The 27,618-nt window shown below is 42.6% G+C and overlaps 1 protein-coding gene across 1 annotated transcript; it reads right to left on the bottom strand.

Moving 5' to 3' along the window:
- Nucleotides 1–101: 101 nt before the first annotated feature.
- On the bottom strand, nt 102–26,628 carry eya2 (EYA transcriptional coactivator and phosphatase 2). Its single transcript, XM_079265890.1, has 16 exons — nt 26,414–26,628; nt 15,977–16,056; nt 15,447–15,488; nt 14,879–14,993; nt 14,246–14,362; nt 11,233–11,309; nt 10,713–10,896; nt 10,069–10,202; nt 9,876–9,959; nt 6,373–6,462; nt 4,349–4,407; nt 3,431–3,591; nt 2,084–2,198; nt 1,794–1,915; nt 1,571–1,671; nt 102–1,195 (listed from the first exon to the last, which is right to left on the bottom strand). Exons 4-16 carry the CDS (start codon nt 14,979–14,981, stop codon nt 1,115–1,117), a joined length of 1,428 nt encoding a protein of 475 aa, XP_079122016.1. The 5' UTR covers nt 14,982–14,993; nt 15,447–15,488; nt 15,977–16,056; nt 26,414–26,628; the 3' UTR covers nt 102–1,114.
- Between the last annotated feature and the right edge of the window lie 990 nt (nt 26,629–27,618).

Raw genomic sequence — 27,618 nt, 5'->3', positions numbered from 1 at the left:
TCCCAACATTGCAATTAATTTATTTTTCATTAATCTATTTTATTAACTGTCAAAACAAATCGACAATAAAGCATTATATACAAATCATAGCTAAGCTGACAGGCAAAGTAATCGGCACATGCACAACCAGTTCATCTATATTACAAACAGGTTATTTAGGAAATTACACCGGGAGAGAAGAGAAGAAGAGTTAGAACACAACATGTACAACCCAGAATCAAAAGTACGGATTCAAGCACCGGCCTACAATACAACATCTTCAAGACAACGTCTTATCAAAACATTTTTACAAGAGCGTAGTTTTGGTCTCTGAAGGGGATATTTTTATGCTGCACTCCCAAACTGTTTATACCTCATTGTGTTGTAAATTTAAACCAATAATAAATAGCTCACATTATGATGGTAAAATACAATCAGACTATTTTAAATAGCCTCTACATATGAGGAGAATATTATCTGACATTTTCCTAGCCAACGTGAATAAAACAATTCTAAAATAACAATGAAGGCAAAAATCGACCCCACGTGACATCATCATTTTAAGTCTCGTTTCTAATTCGGTCTTTAAAATGGTGTCGGTCAGTGGAAAACGGGTTTAGTCTCACGACAAATTTAAAAAAAGACACAGCAGAACAAACAATCTCAACTTGTTATCCATGCAGACATACTCACTGTGTTCCATAAACAGGATGTACAATTTTGCATTCAGTGCATCACTTTTTTTTGTGTACAAAAGTGGGACACACCTTTCATGAAGTTGAGATGAACTGAATTTTAAAAAAGAAAAAGTATTTGCAGTATTAACCATAGTTCCCTGGGGTTAGTTATGAAGCTTTGATCCCTTATTTGTCTTTGGTCTTTTATTTTGGTCCAGCACTTTTGGGTTCATGTGTCTCAGATATACTTGCAGCCTCGCTTCCGAATCCTCACAGTTCCTTTGGCTTTAAAGTGAAATTGTCCGGCTGGGTGCTCATTAGGGATCAAATGCCTTTTGCCAGACCTGAAGTGAGACCGTATCAGTTTCTGGGAGCAGCTTCACCTCCGAGCTGCACTCAGGAGTTCAGGAGAGTCTCACGATTGAGTTGGAAGAGCAGAGCGTGACAGCTGGCGCCCTCTAGAGGTAGTCCAGCTCCAGTGCATGGCTCAGAGCCTCGAGATCGGCTCGACAGGACACCCTCCAGAACGGCATGTTCTTCTGTGGAAACAAAAATGGAATAAAAATGAAATGCAGGTTTAATGTAAAACATGCTAACTTAAGGCAAGCCAACTTTTCGCTGCAGATTCAGTGCAGATGTGAATTATGAACTGTGGTTTGGAGGGGAATTACAGCATGTGATCAAGTTCACGTGGATAACATGTTGGCCTACAATGTACGAAAGCTTAATGCAAAAGAGATTTGCCAAACTGCCAAAACCATGGAAAATGTCTGACATTTCAATGCAAAGATGATATGTAAAAAAACAAGCTACGAGACTCAAGCGGCAGAAATCCAGGGTGTCTTAGAGCTAAACTGATTAGTTGAGGCCCGTGTTTCAGCAGTCACAGTCCTAAAACACAGACTGAGCGGTACCTTCTTGGCCACAGACTCTTCTTCGGCTCCATCTCCTATCACCACGTACACTGCTCTCCGGCCAAACCTCTGAGAGACACGCTCAAAACAGCTCTCTTTGCCTTCAGAAAGAGGGACATGTCAGAGTTAAAAATGTTGAAAGAGTAGCTTTGAAGAAATCATTTTTTGATTCATTTCATGATTGCCACTATCTCTGAACCCTTCTTTGGTAAATTGTCCTCACCTGTCTTGGTGGCACTGTAGATGTTCTCTATGGGGAAAGCTGCGCCCAGGCCGTACAGTAACACCTTGGAGAGGGCTGGGATGAGCTGGGTGGTGGTTACCAACACATTCACACAGTTAGGCCTGGAAACAGGACAGACAAGGACTTAAACTACGGTTAAGTTACGACTCATTAAATGACACACCAAGGAAGGGCGTTGATCCAGACAAATCCTAATTCAACTAAATACTGAGCAGCGAGCAGCTAATCGAGCTGCCGGTGTAAATCGAGCCGTGGCAGCATGCACTGACCTCGAGTTGATGAGAGCCAGGGCTTTGAGTGCTTGGGTCAGCCACAGGTCAGTCAGGACCTCCATCTCTCTCCGCAGCTGTAACCACTCCTCTCGCTTGGGGCTGCCCAGCAAACCTGCCCATCAGGGAGAAGCACAAGCTTGACGGTCAGTCTTTGAAAAACAAAACAGGGAGGACATGAACTTGTGAAAGCTCCGATGCATGAAGAAATCTAATTTAGTGAGACGTTTCAAGACCTTATTTAGACAGCAGGACTGTCTGCAGTCTTTGGTCGGACGACTCTCACACAACATCCTCGAACCAAAGCCTCAGACAGATGGTCTCCAGCATCGGTAACGCAGCCAGCTGTAATCAGCAGCGCACAAGGGCCCGTCGAACAACAACTTCTGACTCATTATCAGAGTTGACAAAACGAAACCTGGCTTCTTTTTCACCACATCATGATCCAATTAATGGAACAGGTAATGCGCCAGTAATGAACCGTATTGTGTTTACACTATTGGAAGGAGCAGGTGTTTATGGACATTAGGGGTGTAACGGTTCACAAAATTCACGGTTCGGTTCGGTACAGTAGAAAACTATAAATGTCAGAGAAATGTACTTGATTTTAAAATATATTTATTCATTACAACTAACATCATAAAGTTATTCTTTGACTTTGAACAATGATGGAACTATACCTGAGTGACTCATCTTCTGGGGTGTCTTCTTAGCAACACATAAGCATAAAAAACAAAAACTGCTCCTTAATGTTATGTAGTATTGTTACTTACATCTTGCAAAATCGATTTTTAATCTCAATGGGACTACCTGGTTAAATACAGGTTTTTAAAAAATAAAAATATTTTTTTTATTTTATTTTTTTCTTCAAACTTATTCGGTTCGTCATGCGTACCGAACCGTGAGCCTCGTACCGAACGGTTCAATACGAATATGCGTACCGTTACACCCCAAATGGACATGCATTTTCGTCTCCAATAGAGGTTTAGCTGATGCACAAGCTGGAGCTTGAAAAATACAAAATGTACTTTTCTGAAGCAGGAAGCTTGTATAACTCGACACAGTACCAGCAAAAAAAAAAAGAAATAAAAAAAAAGAGAAAACCCAGACAAATCACTGCGGTCTGAAGCTGAGCTGAGTTCAAATTGAACTCTAGCAGCAGATAAATAATGTATATTGTGTCTATAGCGATATTAATCACAACATTATCTTACTGTTCATTTCTTTCATTATTTGATATTATTTTACCGCATGTCATCCTTATTAAACCTCAGAGAAAACAGGCTAATCTAAATATCTACGTTGTCTGTACACAGCAGTGTTAAATAAAATGGCAGCTGGGCCCACCTCCAATGTTATTCTTGTACGTGTTGTAGATCTCCTTGACTCTGCGGTACCGGAAAGCCAGTTTCCTCATCCAGTCCACCCCTCCGTGGACTCCTGACCCCAGGCACAGAGAGCCGGCCCCCGCTGGGCTCTGGAAGCCGTCCGACCCAAAGTTGTAAGTGCTGCAGGATCGCAACACAGGAAACAGATCATAAAGACACAAACTGCATTTTTCCAGAGCATCTTATAGCAGCACCATCATTGGTGTTTCAGGGGAGGATGCTTTAAGAGCTGGTACAGCTATATATTAACAGATACAGTTTCTTGTAAGCGATTCAGGTGATGAACAAGTAGGCAGCGCTTAAAACATTCATCAAATTTAGGGTGCGTGCCAGTGTAACCACGGAAATGTCAGGGACAAGGAGCGCTGTAAAGATGAAAATGGTCGACGCTGAGTTTGAGCTGTGAATGAAAAAGCTTTGTCGCTAACAAATCATGAAGAACATTCAGCGCAGCTAGGATAAATATAAAAACATCTTTGAGAATGAAGACGGGCCAAGTTCAATGAAATAAATACTTCTACAAATGTACTTTGGTACAGTCTGGCTCTTTCTCCTAAAAGCATCCTAAAGTGCTTCAACAAGTTTAGCAATAAAACGTCCGACAGAGGGAATGATAAAGAGATATTTTGATGAGAAACGAACGCGTTGGATAACCCTGTGACATATTATACGGCTGTGGAAGTCGGGAAAATAAAAAGACATGCACATGCTTGCATGCATGAGCACACACACACAGACACGCACAAACTCTTTGTCTCATCTCCCTGCTGTTTTTCCGCATGTGCACTAAAACTCAGAGGGCAAGTCGGGTTTACAAGCCACAGCAGAGGAGTGTCTCAGCAGAGCTTTAAGTACAGTAACACAGCCGCCCCTTTACCTCAGGTCCTGTCCGTTGTCGTCTGATGCCACGTCATCAATATGAACCTGGTCACATTCCTGGGAAATGAAAAAGGAGAGCGGATATATCAAGAGATCCATTTCAGAGTGGAGCCCTGTACAGGCAGGTCTCTTGTCTTTAAGGGGAGCCTGCGGGAGTGATAGCAGCTACAGAAAAAGAAAAAGAAGAGCAGACATAAAAGACAAGGAAGAAGGAAATAAGATGTGAGGACACGGGACAGCGAGGCGCCGGAGACACAGGACAGTCAACACGGCTGTGCGATTCTGGTGTAACCACGTAGTAAGTTCTTTAAAGTAAAGTAAATCTGCATTTTTTCATAGGCCGTCCAACATTTTGGTTTCAAAAATCCACTGAAGAAAGGCCTATTGTCTTTGACAAGCACAGTGGTGTACATGTTGTTCCTCTCCACTGGATTTTAAAGCAACCAATCAGACCACAGGGATTTAAACCACACTGAAACTTGAAAGCGTGGCTAAGACCAAATCACCTTCAGCAACATGCAGTTAAATCTTGAAATAGTTATTAAAATTGGATATTTAGGAGAAAAACAAAAGCAAGGAGCATCAATCCATCATAGTTGGCCAGGAGGAAATACACAAAGTATGTCTGACAAAGACTTGGTCTGTAGTCCAGCTGCAAGCCTCCAAGTCCTGCAATCTTTCACATAATTCTAGCTGTCACCCAGCGACCAAGAACAGACAGGGTCTCCTATCACCTTTCAGCCATCTTACGCTAGACAGCCTACCTATCTCTATAGAACTCAATTTCCAAAGGCTGCAACCCTCCTCCAAAGCCGCTATAGTGACCATACAGTCAGAGCAGCTCCACTCAGCCCCGACATAGCATGCTCATTTGAATCCAGTTTCAAAAGCTGGAAATTAAGTAGAAGACAGCCACAGTGATCTACTCGTATCCGTTTTTTTTCTTAAGGAAAGGTTCAACTGGAATTTCTTACTTTGATTAATCAGGCATGCATGCATGCCGATTACAATTATGTGATCTTCTGGAGGTATTTCAGTTCCGACAGCAGTGATACAACTCGTAGCCCCTGATGTAGCTCCTGACATTGGAAGGACGGGATAATTGTACCTCAAGACTTAACGGCAGTTGTCAGCCCGCTGTGGCCGACTGCTTTAGAGGTTTACTGAGCCCTGACAACAAAAGACGGGATAAGAACCGGGTTTGCAAATGGCTTTGTTGGCTGCTTTCCCTCCTCTCGACTGCTCCTCCTCCCATTTGACTAATTTTCCTCTCGGATGCTCAGACACACACCTATAATTACACCACAAAGTGTACTTGTTCCCCCTCTCCCCCTCTCTCATCTTTTTTCTTTGTCAGATCAAGGCCATGGAATTCAGGATGAAAAACGCAAAAACCTTTTCAGTCTCTAGTAGGTTGTAAAACGGCGCTTGAATGACTACTTGAGGAGTCCGTTTTTAGAGGTTGCACCAATGTCCATGTTAACTTTGGTGGATTTTTAGGCAGCGAGTTGGGTCTCACTGTAAAAGCACTTATGCCAGCAGTTAACAACCCCTTTCTTTGAATATTCTGGCTCAACTGAGGAGGGCAAATTGTTTGGAAAATGCTGTAGTAAGAATTAATACAGGACAGATGCTGTGTGAGGGGATTTCGACAATGACTGCTACTGTGCTTTGTGCCAAGTGAGAAAATAGCACCCAAATGTCAAACCTCCTGCTCGGCTGTTGCAGGGAAGATCTTCTGGTGTGCCAGCTTATACTGTTGGATATGTTCTTACTGCTGCTATTTTCCACCTTACTGGAAATAAATCTGAGATAACCCCCTCCCCCAAAAAAACATTCAAGTTGCAAAAAAAACTGAGACACAGAGCGCTGCAATGGAAATATGAAATATGTAAGTGTTTTTTGTGTGAATTATGGCATTATGTCCAAATGACCTGTTTAAGGGGACAAAAGGTACCAAACATGCTTCCCTTGCACTTTTTTTGATGAGTCAATTCTCAATCAAATGTTATAAAAACTCACCTCCAAGTCATTGAAGAAGAGTCTCGAGTCGGCCAGGTTGAAGATCATCTCCTCCATCCACAAACCAAGAGACACAGCTTTTGAGGAGTCCTGATGGGCGTGCGTGCGCACACACACACACACACACACACACACACACACACACACACACACACACACACACACACACACACACACACACACACACACACACACACACACACACACACACACACACACACACACACACACACACACACCCTACGATTAATAACCTCACAGTTCTACTGCAATTACAATTGTGTACATTCATGCATTCTCTTTGGCTTTTTGAATCACAATTAAACATAATTCATGTCAGAAGTCATAGCATTGATGTTCAGTATATATTTGTGTGTGTGTGTATATACTGAGGTGACGAATTCCTCCTCGGGTGAGTAAAGACTCTTATCTCTTCATCAGTCACATCCATTTCAACACATTCAAATGAAAGAAAGCTACTCTGTAAACTACAGTTTGTTTTTAATGAAAGATTGTGTCAGAAACAGTCTCTCTATCATTTCCGGGGCTGCACCCGTAATAACGAGTGAATCAACAACACAGTCATGAGCTCAGGCTGAGATTGATGGTCTAAGAGGTTTGGCATTAAGTGAATAATCAGTTGAATTGGATTATTGAACATCATTACTCTTCTCTGTATTCTGGCCCTGTCAGTGCAGCCGCCTGCTTGTCTCCCTGAACAGCTTTCCTTTCACGTCCTCTGCAAACTCATCAACTGGATTGACATAAACAGGTTTCAGGGAGAGGCAAGGGTAAATATCTATCTGCGTAACCTCTCTGCTGATTCTTATCTTCACAAACTCTTTTCTAACTTGTTTTGGCTTCATCTCGCTCACCAATTCCCCCTCCATCTCTCTACACTAGCTCACTTTCCTGATTCATTACATGTTATTTACTGCAGACTGTTGGATTAAACTTGGTGAAAAACTATGAGTAACACTTTTATAATCTCATCCAATCTCCTCAAGGCTTAACCAGCCGTATCCGGGTTATTTTTGTTGCAAGTTTTAGTTCCTAAACTACGAATATTTTATGCCAACCAATGCTTTTTAATTGCTTTACCATGCAAAGACGATGTAAACGCACCAACAAGACGAAGACCCCGCCAGCGGACCAGCCTTTGTGAGGTTGTAATTAACCATCTTAGTTTAGCTTCATAGCATGCTAACATTTGTGAACTAGGACCAAACACAAAGTACAACTGAGGCTGATGGGAATTTCATTAGTTTTGCAGGTATTTGGACAAATAGACATTTTAACCTGAAGTGATCACAATTCCCTCTGTCTGGGAACATGAACATGAACATGTGTGAAAAATGTAATCCATCAGTCAATCCATCCAACAGTTGATGATGAGTTATTGGCCAAAAATGAACGGAGACTTGATGTTCGCTGCAATCGATGGACACAATTCTGGCAAGTTTCGAGAATCTCCTCTTTGATTTTCACATAGATGTCACGTAAATGATCAGACTGAATGAATGGCAATGATGGGAAAAATACATAAGAAGATCTAGAACACAACCGTAAGTCTGTAGGCGTTTACTGTTCCTACTCTATCAGTACCTCACACCACCTGGCTTCTCTTCTCTGGCATTGGAAAAAACCCAACCAAACACGCAGGTGTTGCACTACACCAACTTCAGTTGTTGGCTAATAAGAAAATGATAAATCATCCAGAAAAAACACATAAATTGTCTGGCTGACAAACAGCGTGGGTGTGTTGTTCAAGACTACAAAAGCAGGTGTGTGTGTGTGTGTGTGTAATGAGCGCAGTGTTGTTTTGATGGCAGCGTTGGCTCGTCTTTGGCAGCGAGACAGGAGAAGCAGAGTGGTGTCAGCCAAAGGTGAATGCTAGATTAGTGCAACAAGAGAGAGCTGCCTTCTGGCTCAAAATGGGCTCGATGACACATGAATGGTAAATCATGACAATTAAATAACCCCCCCCCCCCCCCTGCAAAACAAGGTGTAAAAGATAATTGAGGAAGAAGGGTGGAAAAAGTTCAGTAGGAGGGAGAGGAGGAGGAGGAGGAGGATGACAAGGAGAAAATGACTCGGGGGAGGATTGAGAAACACTGGACAGAAGAGGAAGAGATGAATGGAAAGGATGAAGAAGGAGGGGCTAAAGGGCTTAAGAAAGGATTGCTCTGCTTGTCTAATAATTGAAATAATTATCTATAATCACCGTCCTCAAACACGAGGGCTGTTCTATACAGAGGGACGAATAAAAGCCTCTTCCTGATAATCCCGGGGAAGCGAGAAAAACACACAAAAAAAGCACCTAAAACATTCACCTTTACTCTTATGCAGGATGTTCGATATGGAAAACACACTAGAGGACAGAGAGCGGTGCTGTATGATAGATGAGACAACGGAGGAGCTGTTACACGGGAATCAGCTCCTCATGTGGATCTCCATTCACCGCTAGCTCGCCAAGCTGGTGAAAACAACCGTCTTTCAACACACACATTCGTTTTTCCTGCACGCTGGGCCCAGACTTGTCTTTACGTAAAAGGTCCAAAACATTTGTTCATGATAAGAGTTTAATAGGCTGGCCCTAATGGGACGAGCCTGGGCTGTTGAAAGTAGACAGAAAGAGGGACACAACACGGTGAAGTGGAGAAACTTGTTGCTAGCTTGTAAGCCGTCTTGATGCTTGGGATTGTTCATCTGTTTTTCCGCTGTCACTCATGTCGTTCCTCAGCTGCGTGTCTTGAGTTTTGATGTCAGAGTCTGTACAACTGAGCTCCAGCAGCGGGGTGTTTGGGTGGAATCAGGAATTTTTGGCACATGAGTCACATTTCAACACATCCACTCTCTCGCTCTATCTCTCTCTCGTTGTTTCTTCCTCCTTTTTTTCCTCTTAACTCACCCCACCCCGCCCCTTTCTCGCTCTCTCTCTCTCCGTGGCAGAAAAAGAAAGAAAAAGAAACAACGGCATGCATGGCCTGCCGAGGGCTGAACCGATCAGAGACGCTTCTCTCAAACTCCCATCAGCCTTGTGTCAACCCGCAGGGGGACAGTGAGAATTCAAAACACACATCCCCGGCCAAAACCAAGAAACGCACCACTGGCCGTCCCTTGTCAGCTGCCTGTCTGTTATGTAAAGGTCCCACCGGCTGTCAATCACGCCGCAGGATGCCGGGGTAACTAAACAGCCCCGGTGCATAATGAAAAGAAACAAGAGGGCAGAAAGGCAAAACAGCCAGCGTGTGAAAATGCTCAGGGATGAGACCCAAAAGGTCGTGGACTCGGCTCAGGCGGCCAAACCTTTGAATGTTAGTCAAATAAGCACTTGATCACGGAGACAAAGGGTAAACTGACTAAAGCAAGATTAGATTGTTGCTGCGAGGGTTTTGTACCATTCGCCGACCTACCTTATGATGCAATGTTGTGAAAGTGCGATGAGCTAAAGAACGAGCTCCTTACAGTAAATGACAAAGGGAGGGGTCGTATCACCGTACCTTGCCAAATCGTGAGGAGAAGCTTCCCGTGAGGAGCGAGTGGAAAATGATGATGGTTTCATCCAGGTCCCAGATAAACACACGCTGCAGTGAAATAACAGATATGTAATGTTAACCTCATGAACGTTTGTGTGTGTGTGAGAGAGAGAAAGAAAAATATTGAAGAGAATTACTGACAACACTGTGTGTTTACCTCGATATCAGAGTCCAGAGGTGGAGCGGGGTCACTGACTCTTTTCCTCCCTCTCAACTTCCCATCTGACCCCCTTCGTGCTGGAACCTCCTCTTTACCTGGTGTGGGGGGGCTGGGTGGCGGGTGGTACTCTCCTAGAACACACACACACACACACACATATCAGTCTCTATAAAACAAACTTTTTTTAAAGATTCATACTTAAATTTCTAAACTCACGAGCATGGGACTCATGGAGAATACAAAAGATGCTATTGAGTTGCATTTTGGGAAGTGTAGGATGTTTTGGAAGGCACACAAAAGACTAAAAGTTATGATACCTCAGTCTATGCAACTAAAAAATGTTTACTGTTTTTAAAAATCTGTCTCTTGAATGTCACCCAATTTTGTGCAGTACTAAACAACTGGAATGTCCTTTTAATATCCTTTACACCACAATGATAAAACAATGGCACATAGAAATCAATCCACAGAAATCACTCAAACAAAGCTAGGACATTCTTCAAAAGGCACATATATACATACATATATACACACACACACACACACAATAATAATCTATAAGACGGGTTGGCATGATATGCTTCGCTTGTGTATGTGGCAACACTAACAAAAAAAAGCGCAGGTGGTTTGTCCCTCCTTACCTGTGTGTGACTCTGGGCTGTGATTGGGCAGCATGACGGGGTGTTCTGGATGCTGATAGGCTACCGGAGCTGTGACGGCAGCCGGGCTGATGTTGCTGCTGGTTAGGTAGGGGCTGTTGTAGTGATGAGAGTTATAATACGGAGAGTACTGACTCTGACTGTAGCTTGAGTACGCCGAAAACTCCTGTCAAAAGGTAAACAAAGGAGCCAAACAGCCATTGTCATTTCATATTCCAAAAATGAGATGTCCAACAATATGATATATTTAAGACAGTAGCTGCATTTAGATATTATTTGTCATGTTCGCTATAGTTACCAGCCATGACAGCTGGTATTGTTTGAGTGTGTGTGTGTGTGTGTGTGTGTGTGTGTCATCGTGGCAAAATGTGGTCCTGGCATTTGGCATCGCGGCTGGTGTGACTGTCTCTTGTGTTTAGCAGATATATTTTCCTGTATCCTATTGGGGAAACCTTTTAGATGTCCTGGCAGCAAACAATCTTGCAGAAGTCACATTACTCACTTGCTGGGTAGAGTTGAACGGGGCTGAATTTGAGATTGCATGGGTGCCTTGAAAAATTCCAGACGAAATACCACCACCTGAAAAGTGATGAGAAGACAAAAGGTCAAACCTTTTAGGAAATACTTCATCATGCAGGATAGAGAACAGTTACAAACTGGTTACATCTTGTATCAATGAATCAACCTCGGATATATTTTCACAATGAAAAGATCTGATCTGTGAAATTGTGTGGAGGAAATACTGAGCAGTAAACTTTGACTCCTTCCTCACTGACAGCTCAGTGCTGCAGGTGCTGGGAGTGAGATTTATGTTTGGCAAAACAATACAGGTGGGAAAGTCTGCTGCTGCTGCTCTGGGAATCATATCAGTCCAATCAAGCCAGGGCAGGAATAACTTCCTCCAAGCAACCCCCAAGCATTACGTTTCGCTCGTTAGATGGACATCTCAAAAGGTCAAGAATGGTACAGTGGTGACCAAGTTTAAACAAGACCACTAGCAGCTCTCAGAGGGTGTTCGTAAGCACAACGGCACAACATGCTGATGGTTGGCAGGTACAATGTTTATCATTGAGTTTGCTGCTAACATTTGCTGGGCGTTGATTGGTATTCGGCCACGAATTTAAGTTTATGGCACTAGCTTAAAAGTGAAGGGATCTCCAGTTATTACAATTCGTCCTGAGTGGAACATGAATGTCTGAAGCTGATTTCATGACAATCCGTCCGACAGTTATCAAAATATTTCACTCAAAAACCACAAAATTCAGCCTCCTAGTTGCGCAAAAAGCCAATCAATCCTGCAGGAACCACAAAAGTCTGAATAGAATGTTGTGCCAATCCAAGTAGATGAGGTTGAGATATTCCACTGGAGAAGTGAAAACTTTGAGCAGCCCTGTGTGGCTGCTCCTCCCACAGTCCAAAGACATGCAGGTTAGGTCAATAGGCGGCTCTGCATTGTCATTGACTGGCTCCTTGTGGCGACTGGAAGACAAGACGTGACAGCCGAGTGAGCCGATTATTGTTTGCATTGCAATTAGCGTGTCTGGATTCAAATAAACAGGTTAATTAAGCTTTACAAATAATTGCTTTGTTTCTAACTGTACTGTTGATTGAATGGGTGTTGTTTTTGCTTTGTGCAGTAGGAAGGTAATAGTCTCTATATAAAGTACTGGGAGGCAATTGTTTTTAAGCTGATTTAGTATTCTTTTCAGTGAAGGACCTGCCTTGTTTTGTTTTGACTGCTAGCTGTGCAACAAGTTGCCCTAAGGGGGCAACACAGATTCATGACCTGGACGGTCCAGGTTTTTAAAGATTCACTTCAGTCCACTACTGCCTCCTTCTGCACCACTTTTCTTCTTCTCCCCTTCACAGTGCATGACAAGCTGGAGAAAAATGACTCAACGGAAGAACCACACTAAAACCTTCCCGGACAACAATCTTCAAAGCGACTGAAGGAAAAATTCAGGAGGTCTCTTAAGTAAACACAAAAAGGCTCCCATAGTCCCCATTTGGTTTCAGTATACGCATAGTGTACAGTACATGTTTCGATGGTCTTTGTAGTGTGTGTGTGTGTGTGTGTGTCTGTGTGTGCGTGCTAGTACATTGTGTACAGTATACTGGATGACATGGAAACATTCTGAAATCCTACAAACATTCGGTTGTTGCGGCAGTTAATTACCGTTTGAAGTTTGCCGCAAATGATTTATGCATAAAAATATTCAAACAAATTAATTTTGTTTAGGAACAGTGTCTCTCAAACTCAAACTAAAATCTGTCAAAAGAAAAGGAAAAAAAGTTTGTTGGTTCAACAGTCATTGAGCGCTTAGCAGAGGTTTCATCATAAGTGTGTTTACATGACTATTTACATTCTCCTATAATGTCTGACATCTGAATATTCTCTTGAAAACGGAACTGATATGGGAAACTATAGTTATTCGGGAAGGGCTGAAAAGAGAACAGAAGTCACGATCTCCAACTCACGTACTACTTGTTCTCAACTGTATTATCTCTACGACAACTGAACAAACTTCAGGTTTGATTCAGGCAATACTGTTGGACAAGAGTACAACTGGAGACTTTGGCCCTTATTTCTATTGGGAGACCTGGTAACCCTGAGACCTGAAATCATTCCAGTTAAGTCCGACAGGGCAAAACCAAACGTCAAACCTAATTTCTTTTGCAAAAATAGGAAAATACTATCGCAATAAAGATGTTTCAATTATTACTGTACTTGTAAAATAACTGAGCTGCGATATATAGTATGTAGCAGCAAAGCTCATCTGTTTACCGTTTGATCCTGTTTTGTCTCTCCTTTGTCTCATCCATACAGTGGAAACAGGGTCATCCCCCCCCCCCCCGAGTCTGCAACATTAAACCTACTCACCCTCCGTATAATGCACCTTAACCTCTCCCCTCTCACACACAAGGTCAATTTCATGCTGCTTTCAAAGCCATAAAGTCGCACTAAGCGAGTCATGCTTTGGGCGCCGGAGGACTGAGGAATGTGTACAGCACAGATCACACACACACACACACACACACACACAGTCACACAAACACGGCCATGCGTTGGCAAAGAGCTGCATGCATTTGAGTTTTTGTTTTTCAGCAAAGACCTTCTGCCCATCTCTTGTACTCTTGTTTTTGTTCCTTTGCTCCATCCTCTCCGTCTATACGTTTTCTCACTGTCTCTTTCTCTCGAACAGACACCAGCGCTTGCATGCTGTGTTGTTGGTCTGAGTGGAGAAAGGGGGCCTGACCCCGAGAAAAGAGGAGGGGTGGGGAGACTTTTGACGCCAGGAGTCCAGACCGCAGCTAATGGAGAACAGGTGTGGCAGGGGAAAAGAGAGAAAGACGAGGAGAGAGGAGAGGAGAGGAGAAAAGGAGCAAAAGAGTCGAGGAAGGCAGCACAAGGATGGAAGCTCCTTCCAGCAAGGTTGAAATCAAAGATGGTGCATGTGAGGTTTGCGTGTGATAGTGTGTCCGTACATTCAGTGCGTACGGTGTTTCCGACTCACCGTGTGTGTGCGAGTAGCTGTAAAGACTCTGACTGGGAGGAGTGCTGCTGAAGTTAGAGTAGCCCAGTATTCCTGTCTGCCCTGGAGAATGACTCAGGCCGTCTTCTGTTTTAATGTCTAAGTATGGAGAGAAGCCGTTTATCTTTAACAAGATGAATTTGTTTGGTTTCATGAACAAACGAGCCAATATGCAGTTTTTTAGACATTCATACCAAGAAAAAGAAAAAAAAGTGAATCATTTTGATTTTGTATTATTAACTAACGTCTGTATTTCCACTGTGTATCGATCAACAACAATGACCAATACTACTGAAGGTATATGTATAACAATCAATCTATGTCACTCAATGTGCCCGTTTCTTGTATTCATTAAAACCTGACTTGTCCCCCCCTTGTGTCCTCTTTTTTGTTCCGCTATTTGTGAAGCGACTGAATTCGTTTCCAGTTGAATGTTGTCCAATGTGCTGTATTTTTATTAGTTCTTGTTGCTTTCATAGTTCAACAAAAGAAAGCATCACATCAGTAAATAAACACAGCTACACTAACTTGCAGAATCCATCACTTTACACAAACACTTTGCTTTTGAGATGATAATGCATGCGTCTATGTGGCAGCATGTTTGTTTGTACTCACTGTAAGATGGCACGCTGTAGCCCTGTGCGTGGTGAGTGTACGGTGTGTACGGCCCTGCAGCCTGGAGGGTCGGGCTGTACTGAGTCTGCCCATACGCAGCCATGACTCAGCCGATCTAAAATAAGGGAAGAAGTAATGAGGAAACCTTTCTTGACGAGTTCTCTTTTCCTTCATCTCTTACAATAGAACATCTATTTTGGTCACGGTTAGAACCGAGTGTGAGGAACAACACGCTAAACATGCAAACACTCTCTTTTAATGCCACGAAACAGAACAAACGGAACTCTGCTGGGAAGCTCACGCCGGCTAAATCTGAAGAGATGGTTTGGAACAATTACAAAAAAATGAGATTGGACTTAATTTAAGGAGAAGAAAACCTTTCAGTTTTTGATGAACATCACATAGTTTTAGGCCAAATCACAATGATGTGGCAGTTTCCTTGTGATTTCTATCACATTAATTGCACCACATTTTATATAAACAACACAGACATGCATCGCAATACGTGACAATATAGTAATGCAATTCCACTTTCAATTTCGGTGACAAATGTTCGAAAAAAACTCACCTGCAGTGGGTACGATGAGTTTGAAATGGATGATAAGAAGCCCTGTGAATGAGGCGAGAACGGGCACCGTCAGAAAATACACAATGGAAGCAGCTCGGGAATAAACAATGAGATTTTAATAAGATACAACTTGAATCTAATAGAGCCGAATTAAGTGCCTCTCACGTATTAGCATGACATTAAAATCACATTTAATCAGCATCAGCATTATTTATTAATTTGTAAAATTCCAGAGAAATTGTGTTCTGCAGGAGACCCTCTCACTCCAACGAAAACGTGATATGATTTCATATCAGTTTTTGTATAATTCAAGTAAACTATAAATACTTGATAAGTGGGGCAAATATTTCACTGCAAACATGAGGGTGTGCAGTCCCGCTGACCAGTTCTATCACGATACAGGGCTTTATTTTCAGAGGATACAATCTGTTTGACTGGGTGATTGCAGTGACTCCAGTGAGCCGCCACTTTTCCTCAAAAGCACTTTACTCCTTTTTTTTTTCTTCCCCTTTGTACTTTTGCCCTCTCACCTGGCTCTGGAGAGAGAGCTTTATCCTCTATACCCCGTCACACCGCTGTTAGTCAGGTTCCTCTCGAGCCGTCAACTCTCCTGTGGAAACAATAGCAAACACACAGGTATGCAGGTGACTGACACATGGCGACGTGCCTCCGGCCCTGTTGCAGCAGGATGAGGAGGGAGGGGGAGCAGGTATTTTCTCTAAGCACAGAGTTCAAGAGGTGAATGGTTTCAAGGGTAGACACAACGACAGAGAACACGATGAATGTGGCATTTGATGTGAAGAGTTAGTCATTAGAGACGCTGACAGTTAAATGACGAGTTACAGGAACCTGACAGGTAACAAAATTATAGAAGAAATGCTCCGCCGATGCTGACTCACTCTGCTGTTTGGCACCGGTGTCTTTGTGACGCTCCGCCGAGGAAACAAACCAGCACAAGGCTGCCGTCCAAATTCTAAATAACAGCAGTGGGTGGGTTTCAGCAGAACTTCTCATGTACGGCTGGAGACAGGATGAGACAGGAGAGAGGCGGCTATCTCTTTGCCTGTATTTCTCTCCATCGGGCCCCACTAACAGACGTATGGAAGGATAAAAGAGTGAGAGCGAAGAAAGGTTAAAAAAAAGAAGAGAGGGAAGGGGAGGTATCGGCTCAGTACGCTGGAGGCCAGAAGGTCAATGTCACGTGAATTAGTCTGAGCAGGAAGCTGAAAGAGGTCAGTCTGTTTGACAGCAGGTCCTAAAGCTGACTCACACAAGGTTCCACAGAATGTGGAGCAAGATGTATTGTGGGTCAAAGAAGTTGTACTGGGAAATATTGAGGTAAAAGTCAAGTCCTCGACTCATATAAGTATGTGGACAATATCCACACTGTGCTTTCAAGTACTGTGTACGAGGGGAAATCTTATATCAACAATATTTCAGAATACAGTTTGCCGGTCAGCTTTGTTCAACTGTTTGGGAAACTTGCACAAAAAGATCAATGTTGGCTTTCTGAGTTTGGTACGATAGAGACCTCATACAAACACAGTATGGCCAACCATCACTGATGCTCCGGCGGCTGAATGGCAGCAATTCTTCAGCTTCCAAAATCTTGTTTATTTGTGCTACATGTCAATGCACAACAGCGTAAACTGCTTTATTTATTTCATTTCTCTATGTCTCTCTCCCGCTCTCTCTCTTTGCCTCTGGGCCATTCCAATCTGGCAAAGCCGCAGCTAACTGCCTGACCTCTGACCTGGCTGACAACACAACGACAGAGACAGATGACAGTCGTGAATTGTAGGGGCAGCGGGGTTTTACAGCAGCAGGGAAGATGAAGGTGAGGGGGGGGTAAAAGCACACGCTATCTGAGAAAAGTGACAGAAATTGTGACAGTCAGCAGAAGCATCACTGGCATATCACAAAACCTGACACGACTTAGAGTATCTTTTGTGTTGTTCTCATGTCATTAACAGGATTCACAGAATAGCCGAGAAAACACATCTCACGTTGCGTCAGCTCCGGCTGATGGAGCTGCCCTCCCGCCTTTAAAAACACCCAACACAGCTCACAGTGTTTTCTGAGTCAATAAATGCACTTCAACCGTGAAGCAGCCAAAAAAACAACTCTACAGCCAAAAATCCACCTGCACATCTGTGTTATTGACCGTAAAACAAACATAAATAAAACGGACTGTAAATGTGATGCTAAGTAGGTGATTTACTGTTTGTCAGTTAGCTTTGTGTAAAAACACAAGGGGCGTAAACAAGATACAAATTGGATAAAAATTCCGAATCTAATCGGCTCCGTATGACGATTATTGGAAGTCGTATTATAACTAAAGCCTCAAGTTCATCAACAGATCTTTCATTTTTAGCTTCAATTAAATTTGAAATCTGTACTTTAAATCTAAGCCACATGTCCATCAATAGTTTTCCGATTACTTCGCACTTGAAATCACCCTTAAGACCTTGCAGCCATCAGAGATCCTGATCTGACCTTTGTCTCGCGCAGACTGTGCAGCTTGAGAGAGTAACGCTGATCCTGCAGCACGGAGGGAAAATAAGGAAAGTGCTGCTGTGCTTAGCATTTCCTAGTACTTCCCAGGGATCAAAAGTGAAAGCGATGCCTGCGACGAGTCCTCTTGACTTCAGCTGCATCCTTGCAACAGTCCCGCACGCACACGCATGCATGTACGCACACACAAACACAAAAACTGTGTGTGATAGGGAAGGCACTTCCTGGTTCAGGGTGAGGCCTGGGAGGAGGGCGCACAAGGCCATGGGAACGGCAGGACACCGGAGGGAAGACGAGCGGAGCTCAGCAGAGATGTGGAGAGCCGAGGGCTGAAACTGAAGCTAAAACAAACCCAGCAGGGCCACGGGGGGGCCGCGGGGCCACAAGGCCAGTCCCACCAGCTTCACCTGGGTCCCAGGGTTCTGCTAGACCACTGCTTCTTTCACGGGTATCAAATTCTCGCCTTTGTGCTGATGGATTACATCACAGGATGGCGTATTGTGCTTTAACTTGAAATGTCATTCGATACAGTTAAAGGACTACGCTGAGCTTGTGCAGATTTACCTGTAGTTCAACTGAACTGTTGAGTGAGGAAACGATGACAGGACACGAAACTGATCCATATGGGCCAATTTGTCCATGTATCAGTCCAGCCAAAGGAAAAAGGGTTTTGTAGCTATTTCAAAACGGCCACGCGCAAACGGCAGGAAGACAAGCCGGCCGCCATAAAGATGGATAAGACGCAGTAATTATTCATACGGGGATATAAAAAAAAAAAAAAAAGCGCAGACTTACCGATAATCATTTGTCAAAAGCATTCATAGTGTTGTACTTGTTTTTAAGTGATGGAAGTAGCGGTGTGAAGAATGAAACAATAACCAAACGTTGCACACGATGGCTGATTGCCGGTTGTGGTCGGACACAGCGCCCCAAAACAGTCAGTGTACGTGTACAATTTAAATAAAATGAAATATTACACAAACACAAGATACTATCAAACTAACAATGATTAGCAAATTATTGAAAATGTGGGACAGCGTTTGGTGAATGTGTGATTGCTGAGCTGAAATAGTTCCCAAACTAAACCTTGCTGTATGAGCTTGAGTAGCAAATGACAGAAGGTTTGACGCAAACAACTCAGAATTATATATTAATAATGAATTATTCGTCTCAGTAAGTACAACCCTGCATTATACTGTAAGAAATATTTGAAATGATAAAAATCCCTCCCAAATTGTAACACAAAACATCATCTCTCTTCTCCTTTGCATAACCGTAGCAGAATTTGGTATTAATGTTTTCCTCTGAATTTCATATGAAGACTATGTGCATTGTCAACAATGATTTGAATATTATGTCAGGTGTCTGATGTGTGTGTGTCTGGTTAGACTGCGTGTATGTATGTATGCTGTGTCAGTGTCTTGATTGGACGTGTGAGGGTCTGGGCACCCGCTGCGGTGACCCCTCCGATGGTTTGACCTTTTATTGAAGCGCTGTGGATCTCAGGACAAGGTGACATGCTGGTCTATAATCGGGCCATATGGGACCCCACCTGGAGCCCTCAGTCTGCCGAAGTGCCTGAGGCAAAGTTGGGGAGTGATTCACTGCTGCACACAAACCCTCTCTCTCTCTCTCTCTCTCTCACACAGTCGCTGATAAAAGACAGAACAAGGGCCCAGTATTTGAGTATCAGTGGCTTCGTGGTGGAAATCTGTGCCATCTGCCAGTGACAGCTCTCTTTAACCACCTTTGGCACACAGCAGTACAATTAGTTTTAGCTTTATCCTTTAATAAATATTTTAAACTACATCCATATTCAGAGGGTAAACGCCAACACCTCTTATATCTAACAGTAATAAAAACAGAGAACCAGCCCTTTCAGACCCTGCAAACTCCTCATGTCCTCCTAAGCCTGATAATCCTTCAATAAACCGTATGCAGACATATAATATACTCGCTAGTCTGCCAAGTCGCATGTACAACACATATTTATATAAACAAACACATGCTGAAAACAACAAAGTCCCTTGCTGTTTGATTACATTTTTCAGCAATACACGATGCGGGTGATTGTTTTCCTTTTGTATCTATTATTATTATTATTATTATTATTATTATTATTATTATTATTATAATAATAATAATAATAATAATAATAATAGAGATTTCTGGATAAACAAGTTGATTGTTTGGTCTATCAAATGTTAGAAAATTTGTGAAAAATTTCACAAAGCCAAAAAGCAATGCTTTTCATCTGATCAACATACCAAAACGAATATATTCATTTTTCTTTATTCTTTTTAATCATGTAAGATAAAGAAAAGTAGCAAAACCTCACAACTAAGAAGCTAGAACCAGGTAATGTTTGATTTTTTTGGTTTGAAAAATTACTGAAATGATTCATAAATTATCAAAAAGGATGCCAATACATTTTCGGCCTTTCAGTGCCAACAATGCTATTGAAAAAGTGTCTCGTCATATAGAGTGCTGCGGGGATGAGGTCTTTCTGTAAACCAACCTAGAAGTTAGCATCGTCTCTGGTTCCCTTGACAGAAATCAAAGGGATTTTTCCACACACAAGTTCCTGATACTTTTTGTTCAGCAAGTTTGTTTTTCACAAATGAATACATCTTTGAAGCGAATGCAATCGGCATTGAGGCTGCGAAGGGCGGAATAGTCGGCGAGACGATGCTTTGTCTCATTTAGCCACTTGTTAGCAACCGTCTGTTTTAAGACAAAATTCACGAGAGGGGCCTTTACTGACAGATTTGAGATTGTAGGATGAAAAGTTCAAATCTTTTAAGCTTGTGTTAATCACACACCTTATTTCAGCCATTTAACCCAAAACCTATTGACTTCGAGACACGGGAACCGGAAGTGCAAAAAAAGCTGACTCATTTACGATTGTCAGGACTCATTCCTGCAGCACTCTATGGAGTACAATGTTAATCCTCCAAATAGCAGTTAATTCAACCAGTTAAAAAAATAAATAAATCACAATTGGTACATTAGCTGTGCATAGAGAGCCTCAGCCATGCTGGTGGTCCACTAACAGATGGACAGAGGGTTGATCATTTCAACCCACCACGACCTCGGCAACCAGAGAATTCATTAACAGGCCAATACATTCCAAGTGTGTGTTTGGGTGCCCTCCGCATATTTTAGCATCATATTATAGGACATATACATACATAAGCAGAACGTGTGCTATCTGCCAGTAACGTCACTGCTGCGTGTACTAACTGAAGGACACTAGCTGTGTTCTAACTGGGGTCCTTTTTGTGATTGACTGTTAATACTTGATTCACGACAGTTTAGTGTTCCTTTCACACACAGACAAAGCCTTCTGACAGCAAAGAAACTAAACAAAAAACCTGAGCAACAGTGCTTATTCATTTTTGATGTTGGGAAAAAACACTAATGTCAACAGCACCCAGACATTCTTTTTTGTTGACTCCACATACCAAGTCAGACATTTGCTGAGACGGCATAAAAAACACCAGAGTAAGATGTTTCCATGTTTCTGTCGCCTGTTTATTATCAGGGTGACCCATCTCAATACGGTTTCACACAGCCAGCATGCGGACGTCCACAGCTACTATCACGTTTACATCATCAACCAGAAATTAAGAAACTTGAGCAACCAGTTTAAAAACCGCAGCAAGCGACTAATCCCTTTATTGACAGGTTCAACTCTCACAGGAGACTCTATGCAACGCTTTCCTCAGATAACCCGAAACACACGCACACCTGGCTAATACTGAAGATCTTCAAATTAAAAGTGAATGAACAGTTAAGTCACATCATGACAGACACAGAACAGAAGTCATTCTACGAGGGGCTCCGATTAGTCCCTGGCAGCAGTGAACCTGTTGCCCACTCTGTCTGCACTGTGTAACTTTACCTCTCAGACTCGGTGGCCTCTCTTTTCCACTTGACTAACTCCCTGCAACAAGACTGCTTTAATGCCAGAAGCTACCCCCCTTCTGTCCCTCTGTAGTCAAAGCCTCTTTATTCCACAATGCAAGTGTCTTTATCTCGGTTTTTCTCCAGCACACATTCTCTTCTTCCCTCTCCTTCGCTGCCCACATTACCCGGCACTCACACTCTCATTATATCACAAACTATTTTCCCCCAGTAATATTGCCAAATCTGGGAAAGGACCACCTACCCCAAGGCCCAGACTCTCGACTCCCCCAGAACCAGTGCCCCGGGACAGGGGTCAAAGTGAGGGACAGCTGGCAGACCTCCCAGCAGCCCGCTGGAGCGGGTGTGGGGTAGGAGGACCAGGCTGACCCCAGTCAGATGGTGGTCTGTCCCAGGTAAAAAAAAAACATCTGGTCACACACGCGCTCGCACACTCAAAACTGAGGCACGCCTGACTGCATGACTGCTCCTGTTTTTCTCGAATGAACTCTCACACACACACACACACACACACACACACACAAATGTACACACACACACACTCTGAGACTGGCTGCTTTATTAGTCATTAGGATGAAAAGCTTTGCCCTCGATCAGTCTCCTCAGCAGGAGACGGCTGGTGGCCGCCGTAGTTGCTAACAGCTGGCCAGACAGAGCTCGCTAGCTGAAGCTCACAGGCGTTACAGACGGACTGAGGTCCAATTACTTCTTTACGATTAGATTTACTGTGCAAGTGTGTGTGTGTGTGTGTGTGTGTGTGTGTGTGTGAGAGACAGAGAAAGTGAGAGAAAAGGGAAAACAAGCCGGTGATTTATGCCTTTTCGGAGAGATAAGAATGCAGGACAAATTAGGTATTATAAGATATGAGTAAAGATGGAAAATGGTGGGCAAGAAAACTATATTCTGACAGCGAAGAAAACTCCCACAGCCACAGAGAATGATTAAATTCTCTTTTTGGTGGAAAGTACACAAGCTGCTGTTAAGCACGACATTTTTTTTAAATATGGTCACGGCAATGTGTGTGGCTTCTCCATTCTCAAGATGAGATAAGGAGAGTGGAGATGGTTAGAGAGACAGCTGTTGTCTGCTGACAGCCCAGGGTCACACACACACACACACACACACACACACACACACACACACACACACACACACACACACACACACACACACACACACACACACACACACACACACACACACACACACACACACACACACACACACACACACACACACAGAGGCCTCCCCCTGTGCTCTCTGGGGCTTTAGGGGAATTAAAAAGGGGAGGGAAGGGTGGGAGAGGAGAAGACATTTAGAAGGAAGTGTGATAAGTCATACACCATTAGAATCACAACATCTTTTTTCAATCCTGGGCTTTTGTTTCACTAACCATATGGAGGTTCATGCAGATTCACACGCACACGTCCAAGGCCTCACGACAAAACAGACACCACTTCTCGATGGCTTGTGCCTGGTCGAGCCTCTGTCACTCACACACACACACACACACACGCTATTCAGAAAAGCAAGGATTCGAGGAGAGGAAATGAAACCGTTTTTTAAATGCTAGTAATTCAGAATTATTTTCTCATCTTTATACGTGTTGTCTTCGTTCCACCATCTGCCGCGTTGCTTTAATGCCTTTCTTGACAGCAATAAAGACTTTTTACAAAGAACAGTTGGGGGAGTTTTGATTTAGTCAGGCTTTGTGTTTATGCAGACAGCTGCACATATCAGGCTACATTCATGATTGCTTCTTCTGAAGTTGTATAAGGTTCAGAAGCATTCGTTCCATGAAAACCGAGAAGACTTCGCCTTTACTTTATTTCCATGGTGACCCGTCAAGGAGGTATACGGACAGATTCAGACACAAATAACGAAAGGAACTTAAATAAAAGACCGGACACTAATGGATTAGTAAAAGGAAAATGCAAAAGAATAAAGTAGCAAATGACAAGTAAATTAAGGAATTAACAAATGCGCAAAAGTGCCCTCTGACAATATGCAGTGCTCACGTAAAAGAAGACTGTATTCTAACTAACTTTGCGAGATTGGTTAACTTTTTTGTGGTACTTTCAACAGCTTAAATAATATGTTCATTTTATTATACAATGAAACTCGTCACCTTGATCACCTGTCAAACATAAAGCGTGGCGTTTGCGTGCACATTTGGAGAGATTTGTTCACAGAGCTGAGCAACAACACAAAGACTGTGTGAATGAGTACAATAGTGTCATAGAACAAAAAAAAGTAGCAGAAACTAAAAAAAAGGCTCAAACTTGTTTGCACCAAATACTGAACAGACTCACAAAATGAAACTCTTCAGTCCAGCTTTTAGAACGATAACGGATAGAACGAGAACAATTCGGACAAAGGGGATGGATTGAATATATTTTCAGACTTGCTGCTGTAACCTTGAGTTCAAGTCAGCCAGGCTGTTTGACTCCCAGAGAGAGAGAGAGACAGAGAGAGAGAGAGACAGAGAGAGAGAGAGAGAGACAGAGACAGAGAGAGCGAGAGAGAGAGAGAGTCCGGGAAGAAGAGGAGGAGGAGAGAGATGCACAGAAGCTAAAAGACATCAAGAACTGTGTGGCTGTGAAGACATATAATGAAGTTGGTGCAGATAAAGTCAGGAAGAGCCGAGCTTCCTATGAAAATATGTATCATTCCACAAACGTTTGGCTACAGAGCGGTTTGGAATTAATTTGTGTTTTCTTAAGAGGGGGTGCCTTGCGCTACAGGATGGGGAATTCTCCACAGCCCGGGACTTTTTGGGCTGCTGCTTATTCACATTTATTAGAGCTAGTAATAGGAACCACGAAGGCTGAGGAGCGAGAGGGAGCGAGGCTGAGAGGGACCCGGCCCAGCAGTCCAGAAATGGGGCCTAATGTTATTAAGAGACGAACCGCAGTGTTAAATCAAACACGCCCGAGCACACACGCCTTCGGTATGTGGTCTGAGCACATACACACACCCCTCCATCAAGACCCTTGGACGGTATCTGTGGGGGTTTAAATACAGGTATACAAAAGGAGATTTACTGCGATTTTACAATCCGTCACAGACCTGAATCTGATACAGCAACTATCTAAATAAAAAAAACGTACTTTGGCTGGCCAATACCCCTGCAGGTTTATTTCAGATAACTGATTCTGACAAGGATAAAAAGCAGAAATGAGTGTGAGCTGGTGGGAAACACATTTCATTATGAAACAAAAAGCTCTGATGTCCATCTAAAAGCAAAACCAACAAGGTTATAGTTCAAATAATGCTAATTTAAGTTTAATTTTAAAAATAAGCGACATTATGAGCTTACATATTCCATAACTAATAAATGTAATGATATGTCATGAAAATCTATCCTGTACAGGAAAGTGCAATGTCATTTTTCTTTGCTTTAAATCTATTTACATTTTCAAAAACCAAAAGGGCCCCACTAAATCCTTGCTTCTCAACTGTGCGGCTGATAGACATGTTTAAAGGTGATTGAAACGGTTGCAAAAACAGTGAGCGAGTTTCTAGTCTGGAGCCATGAAGGGGTCCTTGAAAAATATGAATACCAGCCTTTGAAAAAATGCTTAGCGAGGCTCCCCTAATTTAGTTAATGAGGGTCCCTGCGTGGCTGCTGAGGGGGTGTCAGTGATTTCAGTGTAATCTTCGGTACTTGAGCCAAGCAAGAAGTGTTGCACAGATTTAACCAGCAGCACCAAGAAAAACAAAGGAGCTCAATCTAAGAGAAGGGGCCTCACACACTTTCCCCCTCCACTTCTTTTAAAGGTCTCAGGGAGACACACATAACTAATTTGTTGATGATGGATTTGGGGGTTCTCTTCCCCAATGTACAATGATTTTAAATAAATAAAAGAAAGTTATGCTAAATAGTGAAGAAGAAAATTATATGACAGTATCCGCAGCTGCCAAGAAGATTTCCAACGACACTGAAAAGTGGAAAATATTTACTTTTACATTAACCTACCTATTTCTGCATTACAATATAATTTGGCTATACTGTACGAATGTGTTCAGCAAGCATTTAGTGTTTGTATGAGGCCTTTATGGTTCGTTTTCCCCTCAAGGATTAACAATGTACGTCTGGTAGGTGTCTCAAATACTCACACATGATATGAAAACACACCTTTTCAATTGTGGTTATTATTGGATTGGCCTAATATTTATATTAATTAGGTGAAGTTATTAAAATAAATTGTAAATGTTTGTACATGCAATACAATAGGATATCGTGTTTATTATTTTTATTGTAAACGTACCATGAGTTGACATTTGATTTGATGGCACATATAATTAAAAACCAGTGGAAGCGGCTTATTTAGAGGCCATTGTTCTGATATAATCGTGGATTACATGTGATGTTTATTTACAAGATTATCTAAATCGAACACAAACAGAGCTGAACACAAATATTTCCGGATGAGCTCGTGAGGATATTTTATAAAATATAATGCTTTGACCAGAAAAAAAACAAAAAACAAACATTTCGGCTTGATAGAGTATTTCTTACTTACCATTATTCACAAAGCAGCTGGAAAAAAATCCGATTATCAGTCAGAGCGGTTGCGTCTCCATTCCCAGAGGACTCCGCAGACTTCTCACAAGTGTCCCGGACTAAATCAGTGACAAAGTGAGCGCTCCCGATGACAAAGAAGATGAGGAAGAGGACGAAGAGGCACGAGCTCTCGGTCGAGAGGCTCCAGGTGCTGACAGCTTTCTGCACTCACTCACTCACTCACGTCGATATCGCTTCTCTTCCTCTGCAGCTTCAGGAGCGTGTTTGCTTTCCCGGCGGTGGGGAAGTGATGTTAAGTAAATGAGGGAAGATTTCTGGTTCCTCCTCCTCCTCCTCTCGAGACTTGCGCGCGCTGCACGCAGCCTGGGCGTCTGTATGTGTGTGTGTGTGTGTGTGTGTGTGAATGAGTACGCACGCGTGTACGACGGAGCGCGCTCCCTTATCTCAAACACTAATTTATTCCGTCAGCAGAACTGCTTCGCTTCTCAGCGTCCTCTTCTACTTCTTCTGTATCTCCGCTTTAAATCTTTGTTTGGTCAAGGGCTCTTCTTTGCGTTTGTTTACGCAACGACCCGCAAACTATTCAAAAAAGCCCTGTATGCAGTCTAGATGGAGGATTTGTTCGTTTGTGGTAAATAGCTGCAGGCTGTTGACAGCTGTGTGGCAGCTGTGAGTGTGGATGTGTTGGGGGGACATTCATTATTTCCATTCCTCCGTCTCTTGATAAAACCTAATAAAGCCTAACTAACTTGGCAGGTGCAATTTCTCTGTTGGAACCGATACACAGCCACATTTAGCAGAATTTGTATAAATGCACATATAGTAACAATAAGCTTAGTATCTAAAGTGATGGGAGAAGTACAAAAAGAATTCAAAATGCAAAAATCATGCATTCAGTCATTGTAATGAAGTAAACATGCCCAGAAATACCGGTATTCAGCAAAACATACAAAATATTAAAATGTAACTTATTAGTAATGCAAAATGTTCCCTTTTAAAGAGTTCAATTATACAGATTAGTCGCTGGTTGTAGCTACAGTAATGTAGTATGTAGTAATGTATGCATGCTGTTGGATAGTTTAACCGATAACAATGCATCATGTTTTAAAAGCTCATATATTCTGTATGTATAATCTCACGCACTTTTTCAAGTAAATGTAGTGGATTAAAAAGCTTAATATTTCCCTGATTTACAAATATAAA

The sequence above is a fragment of the Melanostigma gelatinosum genome, assembly GCF_949748355.1.
Source record: "Melanostigma gelatinosum genome assembly, chromosome: 3".
Lineage (NCBI taxonomy): Eukaryota > Metazoa > Chordata > Actinopteri > Perciformes > Zoarcidae > Melanostigma > Melanostigma gelatinosum.
The sequence above is the reverse complement of the archived record's forward strand: the minus strand, read 5'-3'. Positions and strand labels throughout refer to the sequence as shown.

Coding starts and splice junctions, on each gene's coding strand:
- eya2 (XM_079265890.1), bottom strand. CDS start 14,981: ATGGCTGCGTATGGGCAGACTCAGTACAGCCCGACCCTCCAGGCTGCA. Junction 10,203..10,712: donor CAGCCCAGAGTCACACACAG/GTAAGGAGGGAC, acceptor TGTGTGTTCTAG/GAGAGTACCACCCGCCACCC. Junction 3,592..4,348: donor GACAACGGACAGGACCTGAG/GTAAAGGGGCGG, acceptor GCGATCCTGCAG/CACTTACAACTTTGGGTCGG.